This window comes from Pogoniulus pusillus, chromosome 6 (genome assembly GCF_015220805.1).
Source record: "Pogoniulus pusillus isolate bPogPus1 chromosome 6, bPogPus1.pri, whole genome shotgun sequence".
Classification (NCBI taxonomy): domain Eukaryota; kingdom Metazoa; phylum Chordata; class Aves; order Piciformes; family Lybiidae; genus Pogoniulus; species Pogoniulus pusillus.
Window position 1 is genome coordinate 16,233,220 of NC_087269.1, and position 19,286 is coordinate 16,252,505.

At 37.0% G+C, this 19,286-nt stretch overlaps 1 protein-coding gene across 3 annotated transcripts in view; it reads left to right on the forward strand.

Moving 5' to 3' along the window:
• Window positions 1–19,286, forward strand: part of KNDC1 (kinase non-catalytic C-lobe domain containing 1) — a 56,332-nt gene that overhangs the window by 32,169 nt on the left and 4,877 nt on the right. For all 3 annotated transcript variants that reach the window (XM_064144651.1, XM_064144652.1, XM_064144653.1), the window contains 16 exons: window positions 1,118–1,189; window positions 1,293–1,354; window positions 4,097–4,255; window positions 4,578–4,655; window positions 5,014–5,107; window positions 5,291–5,453; window positions 5,550–6,394; window positions 6,743–6,887; window positions 7,642–7,733; window positions 9,698–10,101; window positions 14,514–14,607; window positions 14,740–14,837; window positions 15,096–15,307; window positions 16,671–16,784; window positions 17,746–17,893; window positions 18,158–18,337. In XM_064144651.1, the coding sequence (XP_064000721.1) occupies window positions 1,118–1,189; window positions 1,293–1,354; window positions 4,097–4,255; window positions 4,578–4,655; window positions 5,014–5,107; window positions 5,291–5,453; window positions 5,550–6,394; window positions 6,743–6,887; window positions 7,642–7,733; window positions 9,698–10,101; window positions 14,514–14,607; window positions 14,740–14,837; window positions 15,096–15,307; window positions 16,671–16,784; window positions 17,746–17,893; window positions 18,158–18,337 (2,960 nt within the window). The remainder of the gene's footprint in view (window positions 1–1,117; window positions 1,190–1,292; window positions 1,355–4,096; window positions 4,256–4,577; window positions 4,656–5,013; window positions 5,108–5,290; window positions 5,454–5,549; window positions 6,395–6,742; window positions 6,888–7,641; window positions 7,734–9,697; window positions 10,102–14,513; window positions 14,608–14,739; window positions 14,838–15,095; window positions 15,308–16,670; window positions 16,785–17,745; window positions 17,894–18,157; window positions 18,338–19,286) is intronic.

Here is a 19,286-nt window from a genome sequence, read left to right on the forward strand (position 1 = left end):
GATAGCTTTGTTTTCCGAGACACAGGCTGAGTTTAAATGTTAGATTAGCAGAGAAGCCTTCATCAACATTAAGCATAGTGAACAGTTTAATGACTGTAGATGTGTTTTGTAGAGGTACCTGCAGAAGCATTATAACATATTTTTTTTACTTTTAAACATCTTCAACTTACTACTAAAAATAAAGGGTTTACTTTTAGGCCTCTTTAATACTATTAATGTTTTAACTTCATTTAACAGAAGAATCTATTCTCCTACTACTGTATTCTTAATACAGTGTATTGGGCAGCCTACAAAGGCAGGACTGCGTTGCTAACCAGTTAGCCTATACTGAAACATGTTATGATTGCAGTGTGCTTTGAAGATGCCAAACGGATAGAGACAGTTTTACAACAGGCTTTTCATCTTTGAATTTATATAACATCATCTCATGCCCTTACTGTTAGGTTCCTGAAGACCTCAGATCATTTAAAACAGTTTTAGAAGTCAGTTATTTCTTCCCTAACTATAGAATATTTCAAGGCCTTGTAAATGACAATCTGTGTAATACTTTGAGGTGAGAATGTGTGTGGTTATAACTGCTTGTGCAAAACTGAACTCCATATTGTATTACACCTAGAGGAGTTCTGCATCTGATCATATATGTCTCAGCTGTCTCTAGATGCCTCTGTGTTTTGATGAGGCTAAAGAAAGTAAGAGAAGAGAGATTAAATGCTTAAGATAAATTGACTAATTTTTCTTGGTACCTCGTGAAAAGAGTAGAACACATCTAGCTGTCATTTATTTTTGGGTTGTTGTTTGGTTATTTGGTTATTTTCTTGGCCTTCCATTTCAATGCTGGGTATAAAGAGAATACACTTCTGATATTCTGAGTCCTTTTACTTATTGTGATCCCATTTTAGTTTATTTTTTGTCTTTGTTCTGCTGGAGTTCTTTTTAATGATTTGTACTTTCTGTCTCTTTATTGAATAGTGTCTGTTATAGCGTTGTTTAAAACATGGTTTATTGTAGGGTAACTGACACTGCAAATCACATATAAAATAATTTAAACTGTTTTTATTAGTATCAATCAAGACCAGGTTATTTATTGTGCCTTGTGGTTTTGTGGCTTATTTTGCAGTGGTTTTATGTTTGAACTCTGTGTTAATTGGCTGCCATGGAAGCATCCTCTTTACTGCTCCAAAAGCTGAAGGTAAGCTAATGAATTGTGTGCTGTGCTTTCATTTCTTTTGGAGGGGAGTGGAGAAGAAAGCAAATATCTTAACCTTTTATTTCTGATTTCTTTTCTCATTCAGAATCTTGTGATATATTTTATTTAGCTCCTGAAATTGAAGAAGATGATGTGGTTACTGAGAAGGTAATGTGGTGGGGTGTGTAGACTGCTACATATTTTATCAAAGGACAGCTGTATCCTTCTGCTACTGCTTTGAAGATTCTGATATTTCTTGTTTCCCCCAGTACTTCTTGATTGTCTGTGAGGCTTTTATGTATTTATCTTCTATAAAATTAGTCGCTTCTGAAAAACAATTTTGCCTTCCAAAATTGTTACAGTAACTGCCATGAAAATATTATTCAATATTTTTCCATAAAGCTTAGTTATTTTCAGCGTGTTAGCAGTAAGATGGACTTTGAAATCATGTTTTTGCATTCTGGAGGTCACACTAAGGTCAGCATTTTTGGCTGTCTGGGATGAATTCCAAACATTAATGTCATTGGGAAGACTGAGTAAAAGCATCACTACCGGCATATTTTCACTGTGGCTATGAATTATGTCTTTTACCAGTACAGTTTTCTTAGACCTTTTCACTACAGTTATAAGCCATATGGAGCTCTCAGACCACACGTGATAAAAATATTAATAAATAGCAGCTGAATATTTGCCTTCACTGCATCTGAGGTGCAAACTGTAGCACAGCAATCTTAAGAGTTATGAAAACAGAATTTATGGTGCTTTTCCATTATATAACAAGGAAAGTTAGCTACTATGTACCTTGTGCCTCGTGAGTTGTATAAAATTAATCATAGTCATTAAAAGTCTACTGAAGACAGAAGATCTACTTTCTGTAAATTATCTGTACCTAGAAAACATATATTTATCTTCTTTAAAAATGCTGTTTCTTAAAATGGCTTGATACAACATGCAGCTTTTTCAGAGGTCTTGGAAGTTTAAAACAACCCTGGAATACAACAGAGCAGTTTTACCAGACTCTGATGGTTTGGGTGTTCCCTGCCCCCCCCCCCCCCCCCCATTGGAAATCACCCAGACTAGACTCAGCTGGCTCTGGAAATTTGAATGAAGCTTATATTTACAGCTTAGCAGAATATACAAGCAGATATTTACAATATATACATTTATATACATAAATATACAAGGTAAAAGGTAATACAGAAACAGCCCTCCCAGAAACTGAGTCCCCAGGAGGTGCTCCCAACCACCCTTCCACCTTCTCCCACTTCCCTACCTTACTCCAGACATTGCTTTGTGCCCCAAGGAAGAAAGGAGGGTCGGCCAGGGGGGTTAGGAAGCAAAGTGAAGAGACAGAGGGTGAGGTTAGAGAGAAATGCCGCCCAGAGCCTGGACAGAGAGCAACTGTCCTATCTATGTTTATACTCTTGTTCTTATACATCTCAGCAAGCCTATGAGTGAAGTAGACATCACCATTGTTTCTCTTTCACAGCCTGTGATCTAATCCTTCTCAACAAAACATTCTAGCTAGCTTCAAACTAGCAACCAGACACTAGAAGTTAATAATCCTAAACTCTCTATGCTTTATACTTTTTCTTTAGAAAATCTAAGTAATCTTTTTTCAGTGAGTGTTTTGGGGTTTTTACACACTAGGTATGAAATAAACTGACCTGCTTCTTTTTGATTTTTTTTTTCCCTGATATTTGTATAACTTTCTAGTTGTTATAATCATTGAGTTAGAATTATAACAGGAGAATCAAGACTATGTGGTGTCAGTCACAATAACATTACTTCATCAGTAAAAGGAACTTTATTGAAGGAGATGCTGAATTGAGTGGCAGGTTTTTCCGAAGTAAACCAACTTAGGTTAAAATTGTGATCCCGTTGAACTTCTGGAATTCTGAGCCTAAGATGGAAGAAAACTTTGTTTTGTGGAGCTGCTTTCTCTGATTTCAAACATTTTTTGTACCTACTAGCAGCTTTTGCTCAACAGTTCAAGTGCTTCACAGGTTATTTTCTTTATAGAAGACTTCCTTGTTATATTGTGTTTGTTGCTGTCCATTTTGCTCAAAGGACTGCTGGAAAACACTGTTTTATACAACCACATTATTTAGTGCTCTGCTTAGGTTTCTGTCCTTGGAGCTTTTTTAAATATCTTTCAGAGGCAGTATGAAGCAAAGTGTGATGCTGTAACTTTGTCAAATTTACCTTTGTAGTTCATGTTAACATATGTAAGCTAAACATCAAGTCTGGCTCTGTCTGAAAATTGTAATTCTGAAGTAAGACAGCTCGCGAAGATGAAGTGCTTTTCAAGGTCACTTATCATGGCAGCTTCAATGGTAGCTACAGGTAGCACAGTATCTGCAAAAACAAATATACAATACCTCGTTCTCTTAATAGGTGTGATTTTCTCTGTAAAACATGACTTGTACTGACTGGCTTGTAATTACTCTGTGCCATGCATTTGCTAAATTATCATGACCTTTAAGTAAATTTGCAGCTGGCCACGTTTTATGGTAGAGCTCTTAAGGCTTGCAGCCATCTGAGTTTTTATGAGAAAGAAATACTTCAAAATGGCTTTTAAAACCCCCCCTTTTTTTTTCCCTGACTAATTTTCCTAGCCAAATGCTATGACAAATTATGTCTGTTGCTCCAATAGTAGAAAATTAGCTACTATTATTGGCCCTGCATGCATGACAGCTAGTTTTTTTCAAATGGATTGAGATTTTCATCAGCATCTTCAAAAGCTAAATGTGTTTTGTATTTCAGAAGCTCTGTTCTTTTTTTTTCGGGGGGGTTGGCAGGAAGTGGAATGAGGAGACTTTTTGGATAATTTGCTGGAATTGCTTTTAAAGTGGAAGGGTTTTTTTTGATCTGTTAACGTCTTTCCTGTCTCTTACACTATACCAATAGGTCTGCATTTATGGCATTGCTGCAGTTCTGTGGATGGCTGCAAAATACAGTGTTCCACCAAGTCACAAACTGGCATTGCCAAGAAAACTGAAAAAACTTCTTCTGCATATGGCAAAAAAAAACCCTGAAGAAAGACCTTCTCTAGCTGACGCAATCAAGGTGATTAGATTTAAGCAATTTTATGTGAAATTCTGTTGTGTCTAAAGTCTTGTTCTAGTGATCTGCACATCAAAATATTTATTCATTTTTGGTAATAGACTGAGACCTAATTAAATTATAAGCAGCCACTTTGGGATTTGTTTTTAAAGTTATCTCTCCAGGGACACAAAGGGGTGTGTTTTTAATTTACTGTCAGATTCATCAATAAGGTACTTGGAATAGGTTCATAAGACTTTCTAAACTTAGATAACTGCTAATTGACTATTTATCTTGACTTTGTCCTTGTCCAAGAATACTTTATCTAATTGAATTTTTTTTTCAGACATGCAGTGGTTATTTACTTGAACAAGGTATAAATAGCAAAAACATTTTGGCATTGTTGAATAAATCTGTCTTTAAGGTAAGGATGCCACCTTTTTTTCTATGAATATGGTAAATTGTATTCAGGTGATATTTTGTCCCTTGCAAGTCTAGTTAGATTTTTACTCCCATTTTATGTATTTATTTAATTGCAAGTAGCCTTTCAATATTTCTTTTCCCTGTTTTTTTACCGTTAGAGTGGGCACTCCACAGGGTGCCCTGACTCCACAATCTGTGTGGCTGAAGAAGCCTAATTTCATAATCTCTCTTTCATCTACCACCACTTCTGTGAGAACAGAAGACAGTAATATGTAGTCATTGTATTCTGTTTGTTTCAAGTGTATTTATTATGCCTGCAGCTAATAAATTCAGTGAGGACTTTAATTTTTTTTTGTTAGGCTGTTAAAGAAAAAGTAATCTCATCTGAAGATCATGTAGCATTTGCAATTAAAAATGAAAGACATGAAATGGGCCCTTCAGAATCAAGTCTAGGTAAGCAGTGAGACTCTGGCATGCTTAATTTTTTCAGTATTCTCTAGATCAGTTCACTATGTAAGATTTTTGTCAGTCTTATATGCAATTCTGTGGGGTTTTTTTCTGCCAAAATAATTTTTATTTACCTTGTATTTATATTTTGCATATTGTTCATCTTTTTAATTTTGTTCTTGTTTTTAGGATTCGTGCCTATTACCAGTGAAAGTAAACTTGTAGCAGTTAAAGGACCAGTACCGTGCCAGGTTTCTCTAAACTGTGAGAAAACTACATTACCTGTTGCATTCACCTCTCCTGCAACTCACTTTAAGCCTATTATTCTGCAGCAAAATGCTAATACAACAAAGTTAGTATATCCTGAAGCAGAATAAGTTACTCTTGAAAATTCATTGTTAAATCTACTGGAATTATCCTCAATTTTTTTTCCTTTATTCCATTTCAGAGCAGGCCATACACCAGTCTCTGAGCAATTCAAGAAAGAACCAAGAAAAGAAAAACACGTGGACCACAACAAATCAGGATGTATAGAAGACTCTAAAAGCTGGGGTGCTAAGAACACACATGTTGTTGAAACTGCACCTGAAATCCCCGAGTGTGATTTACAAGTTCCAAACCACTCATCGCAGAGGCGTTTGGAAGACCAAAAGTCAGACGATGCATTTCGTTCTGTAGTGTCGTTACCATCACCATCTGACTCCTTACATGTTCTACAGGGAAAGAGCACATGGTCTGATGTTCCATCCAGCTCCTCAGCTTGTCCTACATCTCCTAATTTCCTTCATATAAATAACATTATTCTCAAGCACGACTCAGAGAAAAGAGTTTTGACATTTGTACCGGTACATTTAGCTGTATCAGAGCAAATACCAAACAAACCTCTCCGTTCCAGAGTTGCCTATGATTGCTGTCATCGCTTGCCAGTGCTGCTTTCCAATGCTATTGCAAGCTATAAAATGAGCTCACAAATGGATAATGATGGCTCCTTTTGCCAAATGCAAAACTGTGAGACTGCTAATACACAGAATGAGTCTGATAAAATGAACCCAGTTATTCAAAGCAGCTGCCAAGAAATTGAGTGTGCTACTAGCATGGACAGTATTTTCACTGAGCAAGAGCACACATCGTGTACCTCAGAGAATCCAGACAATTCGCATCTCTTTGATGTTGAAGTCCTGCCTCAGCAGAACAAAATAAGTGATGCTTTACTGCAAGAAGTGGTTCATCTCATACAAGAAGAGTTTGCATTTGATGGCTATCTAGAGAATGGAGTTGAAGTTTTTGATATGGGTATGGATTAGAGGGAATGGAGCGTAGCTAGAAGTGGGTAGATTCAGATTGGATGTTAGGAAGAAGTTCTTCACCGTGGGGATGGTGAGACACTGGAACAGGTTGCCCAGGGAGGTGCTGGAAACATCCCCTTTAAGACCAGGCAGGATGGGTGCTGAGCAGCCTGATCTAGTGTGAGGTGTCCCTGCCCATGGCAGAGGGGGTTGGAACTAGATAATCCTTGAGGTCCCTTCCAGCCCTGACAATTCTGTGATTCCGTGTACCTTTTCTTCTGTACATTATTACAGTTCATGTGTAAGAATGTTACTACTTGTTTTTTGTTTGTTTTTTTTTCTTTGTTTAAACAAGGTAACTTCATTTTAAAGTTAAAGGAAATCAAGTTTAGTATGTTCTCTGATACAATTTGTGAGAAGTTTTGTGACCTCTACTGGGATGAAAAATTACTGGAGAATCTCTACCAGGTAGTAAATGGAGAGCGACCTTCACATTTATGGTAGGTATCTTTAAACTTTTTCCTTTTTGCCATGCAGTGTAATACTTTTTCCTCCACTTCCTAGCAGCAGGAAAGGGTATGATGCTTCTCTTTGGGTGTGCTGATAGATTATTTTTTTTTACCAACTATTAATTTCCCAGTCTATTAGATACTTCTTGGCTATTCTTACAGCAAGTAGCACTTAATGGCTTAGCAGAAAACATTTTCTATTAAGCTTGTCAACTCCATTTTAGGATAGCTGGATAATGGAAACTGAATTCTGATCAATATTGCTTTCAACCATTATTAGAAATCTCCATAGTCTTGTTAGAGACTGTTTAGTCACAAGTGAAATACACTATTATTACTGTTCAGCTTGCTTAGTCTATTTGAGTTGACTTCTTGTATATCCTTTTGTTCTATTCAAACCTAAGAATAAGGAAATTCATTTAGTTTTGCTAGAAGTTTTATTTAACTGGTCTAGTGTAACTAGTTCCTCAAGGCAATCTTTTGGAAGTAGCCTTGTAAGAGAAGTTCAGCTTGCTTTCTCATTTTTACTATTTCATCCTCAATGACATATCTAAATAAAAAAAAATTTTTGTTGTTGTTTTACTGTATCCTCCAAATGTGACATACTTCCAAAATAGACTTACTGAATGTTTAGTATTGACCTGTCAGTGGTGGGCCAGAGGTTGGACTGGATGGTCTTTGAGGTCTCTTCCAACCAGATGTCTTCTGTGATTCTGTGAATTTTTTCCCAATCTTGTTTTTTCAGCGTAACTGAGGCAGACAATTCAAAGACTGGCAATGTATTGCAAGATCTGAAGAAATCTGATAGCTCTTTAACAAGCAGCAGAGAGAAAGAGGGTGAGAAGAAATTTCATGTTTCTAGACCTGTGTTTGCTGGGAATCTTCAATGTTGTAAATCTTGAGATTAGAACTTTGAGTATGTCTTCAGGAAAACACTCAACTTAGCACTGAGGAACATTATTAGTGAATCTGAACAGTATAAATGCCCTGGGGACCTATTGTCTTTTATATGAAGCTCACATTGAGTAGGATGCCTGTTTCATTTACTTTTTACACAGATCTGTCTGTTGCAAAACTCCCAAATTCCTAACTGCTGCTTGTGGTTTCCTTGTGTTCATCCAACAGATACTCTAGAGGCATGCTTTTAAAATAGAGAGAAGGAAATGAGACAGTCATGCAAAGGTTGCTCCACACCACATAACAAGCTTAGCGAAGTAGAGAGGAGAGCTTCAGAAAATTCTTAGATGTTACTGAAAAAGTTGAGGATTAATTGAAGGATGATTGTACAAACAGATCTGTTTCTTTTTTATTCACTTATCTGAATTAAAACTAGGCAGTAATATATATATATTTTAAAATTTTGTCAACATATAATGTTTTTTATCAATAAAAAAGTATTTACAAATGCTGGGGAAGAAAATAGTACAGAAATCTAGAAACTTGATTGCTCTTAGATTTTTAAATGGGCGTTTTTAACTATTGGTTAAAAGGATTTTCACAAACAGGTAAAATATAATTGTCTTTTGTCTATTGCACCATGTCCCTTTTCTGTTCACTAAAATGTCTGTTTAAAGATAGATAGCAAAAATGAACAGTGGGATAAATGATTTGTTAAGCTAGTTTTGCCTTTTGATGATGAACTTAGTTACAGGAGAGAGTTTCAGGGCAGTCAGTGAGATAATATTAGCCATTGTTATTTGGACTTCTTCAGTGTGGGTCTTGCATTTTTTCCTGGCATACTCTGTAACCAGAGAAGTTACAAAATACTCCCTCTTTCAGTGCCTCCAATCAGATCTGGTCTGGGTCTGCTAATTCTCATTATTATAACAAAACTATTACCCTTTGTAGGCTTGGTATATTCATGGGCAGCTTATATTTGGTTGCTGTTCTGTCAGTATCTCATTTTTTAGGATAGTTCATGTCAAGTTTCAGCAAGTTTTCCTCTTCTTTGAGCAAAATTAAAATGTGTGTTCATTACAAAATGCCTTACACTCCTACATTGTTATTTTTTAATGGCAAAACAGATTTTTTTTAAGTTTGCACTCAGCTGATGTTACTATGTTACAGTTTTCCATTTTGGCTTGGAATGATTGCAGCTGTAGAGCCAGACTATCCCGTGGAGTATGTGATTTCTTTGAGCCAGCACTTTAGGACCATCTGACTCCAAGGTGACATATAAGCCCTGGAGTGTTGCTCCGCTGGAAAAAAGAGACTTCTGGCAGGTGTAAAACTTCCTGTCAGCATCATACCAACCTCTGACTATTGCCTCAGTCCCTTAAGGTTGATAGTAGCTGCTGTAACTGCAAAGAAGTCCTATTGTAGCTCAAGGGAGTGAGTCCTATAGGAGTAGAAAGTTTTAGCATCTGTGTCCCCTTTGGCTTATCAAGTATTCTTTCTGTGTATGTAGGAAATGAAAGCTTCAAAACTTATGGATGGAAAAAAAACCTCAAGAGCTAAGCTTTTTTACTAATGTGTTTACAAATCTGACATACCTTTTGTTTTAAAACTTTTGTGCTGTGCTTTGTTTAAATATTTGTTCTGTACATCCAGAAAATTCCTTGTAATTTTCAGGAATGTATTGTATAACTATTGCTAACTAGTTCTGAAATACCATCAGTTTTTACCATTTTACAGTGTGTAGTTGAGAAAAGGAAAGCACAGAGTTGAAATAAGTATCTAATCACCAGTGTTAGAGTTCATAGGTAGTCTTGTAACTGTGTTTTGTATGTATATTAAGTTCAGCAAAGCATGAATTGCAGCATGTGACCATTCTTTCTTTCTCCTCCATACACCTCTTTCAGGAAAAGGGGAAGCAACCTTTGATGTGAAGACTGAGCCTATGAGAAATGCATCATTAGCTGAAATGGATTTTGAAGAGTCACCTTTGGATAACTTGAAAAATGAATTGAAGCTGCAGAATACTATCCCTATGGAGAAAGAGGAACAATATTTACAAAACAACAGCTGTTGTGTCAGTCCAGGCTTGGCAGAAGAAAATAGAGAGCCAGAGCAAGAGACCATAATAAAGATACCTGGAAATAGCTACCTTATGTCTCCCAATCTACCTGACTTTCATGGCTGTAGTCCTGGCTGGAGCAGTGCATTTTATGGAGCTGAATGTTTTGATTCAGAAGTTCATAGTTACGTGAAAAACCTTGGAAAGCAGAAATCAAGTGAGTCACAAAATATAGATGCTAAAAAAGTGGTGAGTACATTGATTTAAAATTGTTAAGATATCTCTACTGGCTGATTAAAAAATACAGTACTGTTTGTTTATAATGACCTGAAACCTCTTTTCTTCTTTTAAATGCTAACTCTGAAGTGGTTTTAAATCCTCAAGATCTGTGATATTTTGTCAGTAAACCAGGCTAAGGGTCATAGTCCAAAATAAAGATTACTGACATGAGAGTTGTCATCACTGACCTACAGCTCCTTTTCTCTTCCTGAAGTTGGTTGGAAAAGTACTGTCTGCCATGAGCAAGCACCAACCGCACAGTGGTGGTTATTAGAGCAGAGCTAAGAATGACTATGACTGGTGTCTATCAGAGGCTCTCAAGAGGTCCTCTTGTGATGTGCTCTGAGACCTTATCCTTGGTCACAATGAATTCCCCCACAGCTTCTCACTGTTTTCCAACAGAATGGCAGTTACTTGCTCACATCTTCACTTAGAGACGGTGAATTATCATGAGTGCAGCCTTGCACCCCTTAGGCAGCTTGAGGGGTATAGAGAGCATGGATAAAGGAGTGGATTGTTTCAAAGTCTTCCTTTAAAGACCATACTGATCACATTTATTGATCACATCTATCTATAACAAGCTGCAGTTTTATATTTTTGTAAAACTTTGAAGTTTTGAGGAGTAGAAACTCTAGAAATATATACAGCTGAAGCTGGTTCATGTGAAGGAAAAATTGAAGTAAATGAGTTACTAATAATATTAATACAAGGACACCTAGAATCTTTTTGTATCCCAGAGTTTTTTGCCAAGGTAAAGGCTCAAAAAAGTTGATTATTCTAATGGCAAACTTCTCACTGTAAAATCTAATAGAGAAAATATGTATTCTGTATCCAGTCCAAGAGGACTACAGAGTCCAAAAGGAGCCTTGTAAGTGGCTGTTTCAAGCAGGAAGGTGGTTTGAATTGCTGGAGAAAAGTTCCTGCCTCTCCTACAAGATGGTTTGTCTCCACCTTGACTTTCCTTGGTCTACCCATCTGCTAACCAATTTTACTTCAAAATCTAGTTCCTTGATTAACTGTAGCCTAGTTTTCAGTCTCTTGCAAGGATTATATCAACCTACCTTTTGTCCTAGGTCTCTGACAGACTTCTAAAGGTCATCAGTAAAGCTGAACTGATTCTACAGCTTTACAGTAAAGCATGCTCAAGAAGTGTTTGGGAGCTGGTATTTCAGTTTTGTTTGAAGATAGACATTTGAGTTTGACTCACCTGATGCCACTACCCTTTCACAGGAATAGGTCTGCTTGGTCAGTTCAAGCCTAGTCTGCAACTGGCGCTGAGTACTGAATAAGAGTTTAGGTACACAACAAGTTGCAGTTTAAGACATATAAATCTCACTAATACATTTGTCTCTCCAATGAAAATATTCCTATGATTCAAGTGCTTCTTTATTCATCTTCTAAAACTGAATGCAATTAAATATATTTAGGGGGGTTTAATTTTATATAGCTGTAATTAGGTTTGAGAACATGCAGATTCTGAGAGGCTGACTGTCAGAATTTATAATTATGTTTATGACAGAATTAAATATTCAGCCATAAAAAGAATTACTATTTTTCTCCTGGAACCTGTTGGATATTGTCTGCACCTTAGCTTGTGATTTAACAAGATACAGAAAAGTAAAATACTTCTACGTTGAACAGTAGTAACAGTGGGATTAATCCAGCTATTATGATTTTAAAAAGGAGTGCAAAATAGCTAGCCTAAGTAATGCACATATCAAGGCAACACTGTAAAATATCATAAAAGTAATTAATGTAGTGTGTAGGTGCTTGTCAGATAGTTAGTTGTTCTTAAGGTCAGCAAAGGTTGATTTACAGTTGTGATGGTTTGGGTGTACCTGCCTCCCCACACTTTGTAAATCTGCCAGACTAGACTCAGCTGGCTCTGGAAATTGAATGAAGCTTCTTATTGACAGCTTAGCACAATATACAAGCAGATATTTACAGTAGATACAGTTATATACAGAAGTATACAAGGTACAAGGTAATACAGAAACACAACTCCCCTCCCAGAAACCTGAGTCCCCAGGAGGGGCTCCCAACAGCCCTGCCACCTTCTTCCACCCCTCTCTGCCTTACCACAGACGTTGCCTTGTGCCCAAGGAAAAATGGAAAGTCGGCCAGGGGGCTTAGGAAGCAAGTGGATTAGTCAGAGAGACAGAAGGTGAGGTTAGAGAGATGCAGCCCAGAGCCCGGACAGAGAGCAACTGTCCTACCTATGTTTATACTTTTCTTCTTATACATCTCAGCAAGCTGATGAGTGAAGTAGACATCACCACTGTTTCCCTTTCACAGCCTGTAATCTAGTTCTCCTCGCCAGAACATTCTAGCTAGCTTCAAACTAGCACATTTAGAAAAGTTAGTCCATAGACAAGAAAGTATATATTCCTTGTCTCGCATCATCTCTAGTCCAGGAGCTGCTGGTTTTGCTCCCTCATACAGAGTGCTTCCAGGCAAACCAGACCAAGCTCTTGCAGCCTCAGCCCTCCACCCTTAGCCTTTGCTGTTTTTCCTTTTGCCCACACTAGTTTTCAGTTATCCTGCAGATCTCATAAGCTACTTATAAGAATCTCCATCAAACTTCAGCACACCTGGGCTGTGACTAGGACATTTCTAGTGAAGGTTTGGTATGTTCTGGCCACAGTCTATCTATCACAGAATCACAGAATGTCAGGGGCTGAAAGGAAACTCAAAAGACCGTCTAGTCCAACTCATTCCTCTTTTCCTTTCCCTTCTGCCGATATTTTACATCCTTTAGTGAAGCTGCTCTTCAGCACACAAAAAATAATGCTTCAAGAACAGATTGGAATTTTCAGTTTTCTCAAGGAAGCAGAGTCACTCTATCGATACTTTGTTCCCTAGCCTAAGAAGTGTTCTATAGAGAAGTGCCCTGATCAAAATAATTCAGAGAAAGCAGAAGTGCATGTATAGGTTCATTGGAAATATTTATATTCTAGACCCACTGAAAATGGGAAGTGTTGTGGAATAGACTGGGAATTTGTTGCTGATTTCATTGCTACTCACCTGAAGTTACCCAGGGGACAAACTGCTTCTTCCCACCACATTCCAAATGTCATAAAATGGTCACTCTGATACTCTTTCTGTGTTCATAGTCTCTTAATTAATATGGCTTCACTTTGGTTAATGAAGCAAAACCAAAGCTTTAAGTAAAAGCAAACACGTTCCAATTCAGAATCTAGATAATAGCTTTTTGTGCTTCCACTCTTCTCTCTGCCATGCCTGTGCAGCAGTAAGTCTTATAAAAATCCACAGGGCTTTTGTGACTTTTGCTGCTAATGAACTGTGTTGTTAAAACTTCTGAGCTCTTCTGAGGAAGCGACAAGGTTTTTTCAAACTCTGCTTAATTTCTAGTAAGTCCACCCCATTAAAGCTAACCTATTTACCAATCTGTTGTTTGATATGTTAACACTGAGCTATGTGTTTTCTGATCATTTTGCTGTGGGAGTTCTGTCTGCTGCATTCAGTGAACTTACTCCATTTGAAATGCTGTTTCATGTAACTGGGTCACTGGTAGTTAGCTTAGGACCCAAGTGCAAAAGCCACCACTTTTCATAAAACACAACACACATCATCTTTGTCGTTTCATAATAAATCAGAAACTGAACCAAAACTTGTTAGCTCATTTTCACTGGTTGGTAAAATATGAAACCTTTGATATGCAAACAATTCAAAATGTTCACATTAATTTTTATGTGATTGTAAGAATTCTTTCATTTCCATCTATTGCTTTTTACATAATGCCATAGAAATCTAATTTATTTTTCAATTATGTAAAATACATACATATAAAATACATAAGCTGGACTTCAAAATTGGTATATTATTTATAGAATAACTCTCTTGTCTGCCTTCTGACCTGGTTGCATAATATAATTATACTGGCTTGGAAAACATTACTTTCAGGCAGACATTCAATTCTTGCTGCAGATATAGGTCACCTGCCTAATAGAACATTTCTGGGGTCTGCAGTGATTTCAGAACCCATCAGTTTGAATTCTGGATGACTTCTGAGTGCACTTTTTAAAATGCCCTTGCAAATAATGAGATAAGTGCAATTGTAACTAAAGGGATATTTATATAAATAGATACAGACAAACTTCACTGTGGTCTCATCATAACACAAACTAGCTCTGCTTCTTAAGCTGTAGAACTGCAGCATAACTCATTTTCTGAGGTCAGGTGATATGTGCTCTAACTTGCAAGCAAGCACAGGTATGAAAGGTAGTTTTTCCTGGTTGATGTCGTATTCTTGTTCATTTGGATGTTCTTATTTTTTTTAATATGAAATAATTCCCTTCTAAAACTTCGGTTTCCTACATGAATCTTGCAGTTACCATTCTAATCAGAATCCCTTTCTCTAGGAACTAGAACAGCTGCTAATGATGGAGACAAAAAATTACAGAAAGACCATAAAGTATTACCAGAAATTGCTACAGAAAGAGAGAAGCAGCAAAGGTAAGACTACAACAACTTACCAATGGTGGAATGGGTACCCTAGTAATTTTAAGATTGAAGGATTTCTGTAGGGTTATTTTCCTGTAAATCAAAATCATTGATGTTCCTACACTGTGTGTTTTGAATCTAAAGGTCTTGAAACTAAATCGATGTTGCCCAAATTGAGAGGACAGCTACAAGAGATGAAATCAAAAGTACAGTTTCTTGAACTGGTGAAGAAATATATGCAGGCAAGTCAGACTTTATTTTGCTTATTTGCCATTTCATTACTGCATCAGTGTAGTTGGCTGCCCAATTCAGTTTTGTGTTGAAGTGCAAAATTGAGTAGGTCCTAAATTATTCAAATGAACTTAATTGCTGCTACTATTGTTTAAAAAGGAAAAAAAGCAATTGTATGAAGTATGGTTTGGCTTTAAGTCGATTTGACTGCATTTTGTGTGGATTTTTCTCTTTACTTTCCTACATTTTATGTTTGATGGCTTGAGCAGATCATGTATGCAGAGCAGTGGGGCGTGGAGTCCTGTGTGCTGCCTGCGGTCATTCACAGTGGGAGAACTGACACTGCGAATGTGACATCTATGGATGAGTCTTCACTCCTGCTGTACTATAACACAGACAAATACCAGTGTACTAATGAAAATGGAATAAGAGTTCTGCAGGCTGGTACACCACTTGGTTTAATGGCACATTTATATTCTAGGTATGGTATATTTTACACATCCTGAATTGAGAATGGGTTGAGGCATAGTTGCTAAATCACGAAATGTATTTGCCATGATAAATCCTATTTGTTGAACAAGGCATAAATTCTCCTCTCTTGTATTAACTTTAATGTTATTTCCATGAATACTTACAGAAAATGGACATGGAAATGGCAAAGGCCAGTTTGATAAGAAATAATGAAAATTCAAATAATTTTATAATAAATAAAACACTAATAACTTTAAGCCATTTTGTTGTTGTTATTTCTTTACTCATCTGAGGGTTTACTATGACAGTTGCCATGGAATCAAGCCTTTATGTTACTACCAGCAGTATAATAATTCTTCAGAACATGTAATTTGATAATTTTTGTTATTATGGGCAGGATGTGAAAACATCTAGGTTCTGGTTTAGAGATTATTGCCTCAGACCTTGGGACGGATCAACACGGAGGCTTATCTCAGGGCTTACATGCAGACAAAGATGTCCTTTAACTCTCAGTAATGGTGAGAGCAGTGTTGTTTTAAGGTACCTGAGCCATAATAGCATGAAGGATGGAAACAGCCTGAGAGTCTCCATCAGACTTGTTGGAGCAACTTCCTCCTAACTACTTCTCCTAGCTCCTCCAGACTGAGACCTAGTTTCTTATCCCGAGGGCTACTTTTCCTGGCAGTCACTATTCTGCACAAACAAATTGTTTGGGGATCAGAGCTTCCATATTCATCAAACCCAAACTTTAATGGTTAGCCATAAGCCGTGGGGAGACATGACAGTTGACCTGTATTAAGGCCTTCAGAGTGCATATGTATATAAAAAAAAAGAGTAAAACACACTTAGTATGCTCTGCTGTTAAAGCTTTAATTAGAGTTACAGAAAATACGTCCTTACTTGAGTATATACTTTTTATGCTGTTATTAATTATGATAAACTGTTTAGAACACAAGATAGGAAAACAAATACAATTAAATATGCTCCTCCATACTATTCAGAATGTAACTTTTTGTAACAATAGAAATGTCAAAGTGATTCTTTACAAAATTCCAAGTAGGTAAGCTTTTTTTTTTTAATAAATTATGCTTTCAGTGTTGGCAGTTGGCAATATTTGTTGTCTGAAAATAAAAAAGTCAAGGCTTTATGTAGGGGAGATGTAGGTAAATGTAAAATCCCTACTGATGGTCTAGTTGACTGGACTGGATAGGGCTGGGGGATAGGTTGGACTGGATGATCTTGGAGGTCTCTTCCAACCTGGTGGATTCTATGATTCTTGATATTTCAAGGATATTTTTTCGTGTGGCTGTGCTCTTCTAATCTGAGAAAGAATTCTGTTCTTGCTTGTCTGAAATTTCTTTTGTGCTTCACAGAAATGCATTTTTAGAAGGCTATGTTCAGCAGTTTCTCTACACGTTTCGCTATTTCTGCACACAAGAGGAATTTTTGCAGTTTCTTCTTGATAGGATCAGTAGCACTTTATCCAGGTACAGTCATTTCCTCTGACAAATACTATTAAAGCAGAATTAACTCTTCCCCCTATTGCTAAATAGACATTTCTGAAAAGTGCTAAATTAAATTCAAACTTGATGATCATCTTTGTAAAACTTCATTAGCAAGTGAGAATTAAACTGGAGCAAGCACTGTAGTTTACAGACTGCTTGCATTGTTTTTTACTTCTGAATCTGAGTCATGCTTTTGTCAGTTGTTCAGTTGTCACTTGTAAGTACAATCTCAGCCTTGTTTGCATAGAGCCACTGTCTCGGTTCTAATTTAAATTTCCAGAGACTCAGATAAATTTGATAGAACCAACAACAATTTGTAAAGTGCCCTTTCCTCTTCCCCCTCCTTTCCCAAAAGAAAGGAATTAGAAGGAGAGAGAGAGAGGAAAGGTAAGCACACCCAAATAAGTCAATCTCACTCGATTTGGAAATTAAAAAGAAAAGTTTAACAATAACTTAAAAAGGTATCTGAGGTAGGGAAGTTACAATGGTTAGAGAAGGGAAAATAGCAAATACAAAATATATAAATACAACCCGACTGTGATGGCTTTGTCTGCCTCATGGGTGATGGCCACGTGGTGTAACAAAGAGAACCCAGGAACAGATGGTAATGGTGGTATATATGGAGCAGAGCGATGCAGAGAGAGTGAGTGAAACAGGAAGCCCCCCTGCTTTTATGGGACAGGAAGGGGGAGTGGGCTAACCGTCACTTGGTGCTGTTCAGACCCACCCCTGGGGAGGGGTCAAGACCACCTAGGGTCAGGTTCAGGGTTACTCCCCCTGGAGTGTTAACCTTATACATCCACAGAGTCTAGAGATGCAAAACACAAGAGTTTAAGATAGTACAGTCAGTACCAATTATTACTTGTGTTTTTTTCACCAGTTATTTTTAAATTGGAATTGGATATCAATTTTGGTGAAATCAATGCCTTTTTCTCCTCACCAGTGCAAGCCTGGATTCTGCCACATCACTTACCAAAATACGTAATCGCAGCTTCTACATCCTGCAGGCTTGGATTGAAGACTGCTACAGTGTAGACTTTGCAACAAATACCAATCTTTTGCATACCTTAAAAGAATTTATTTCTTGCAAGGTAAGTCAGAGTTTCAATAGAAGCTTTAAGAAAAAATAGAAATATAAAATCAGTTGACATCAGTCTTGATACATACAAGATTGTTACAAAAAAAACATCCTGGTTACAGTTGCAGTGAATAAATAATAAATCATACTGCCTTTGACAGCTATCTGAAATATGTCTGGGTTTGGGGCATTATGAACCTTGCAGCTATATTATGTCTTACTTATAAGTTATGGGAAATTGAGTTCGATATTCTGCTAACCTATTTTGCATTTACAGGTTGTTCCATTAAATGGCTATGGTGAGCACTTACTGTCATTGCTTGAGGATGCTTCTGCCAAGAAAAGTGGTAATGCTCAGCAGAGCTCCAGCATGGACAAATGTGAAGAGGAGGGCGAGGAGGACAGAAAAACATTACATTCTCTATGTAAAAAGCTCTCAGAAGATGCTTGCAGAAAGGCATGTCTTTTCTTCAAACTGCAGTAGATGGAGCACATTTCCATGTTATTTTCTGGCAAAAACTGAAGTGCTTTGCAAGTTTAGGGTTTACACCCTGATTTAGTAAAACTTATCTACCTGAATTTTACATGTTCTTTTGGAAGCGTCTAAGGCCTAAATAGTCCTGTAACTGCATAAATCATCTTCAGCCTTAATTGTACCCTGTCAGCACTTTCAGGAAAAGCAGATCAGATAATCAGAATTTCAAGAGGAGTTGAACTCTTCATGTTTAATAGTAGCATATGACTCATAGTTTCTAGGAAACACTTTCCCTTTCATCAAATGAATACTTTTTTATTAGTTATATATCTTTATGAATTTATAAAAATAGGAAAATGTGGAAGCGTGGTTCCTGCTAGAACTTTGAAGTTTACAACAAAGCTTGTCTGAACTTTTGTCTATATCTACTGGTTCATATAGTATCCTAGTTAAAAGTAACCCCAGAAGCTGGAGCATACTGGGACTTCTGCTGAAAAAAAAAGATCTCTACGGAGTGACCGAAATGGCATATAAAAGTAAAATGTGTCAGTGATGTGCAAGCTGAATCAGCCTTTTGATAAAGGTGCAGAATTCCATGCATGCAAGCAGAGTGAATAAACTGACTTAATTTGTTATCACTGCATCATAATGATACTGGAAGGTGGAACAAGGGAACAGAATGGAAAACCAAGTATTTCTTTGGACAGGGTTGTCTGATTCTAAGCAAAAGGTGTCTAAGGAATAGTAAGAGATAAGTATAAAGCTTAAGAACATAAACTACTTTATGTCAAAAAGCTTGAATACAAAGAGGTTTCAGTTATTGAGGTCTGATAACCTCCTGCTCAGACTCATCAACTGTGTATGTTGTATTACAGTAGCTTAGAACAGCAGTGTTGGATAAACCAGTTAGTGTCTAAGCTAACCCTGAAGA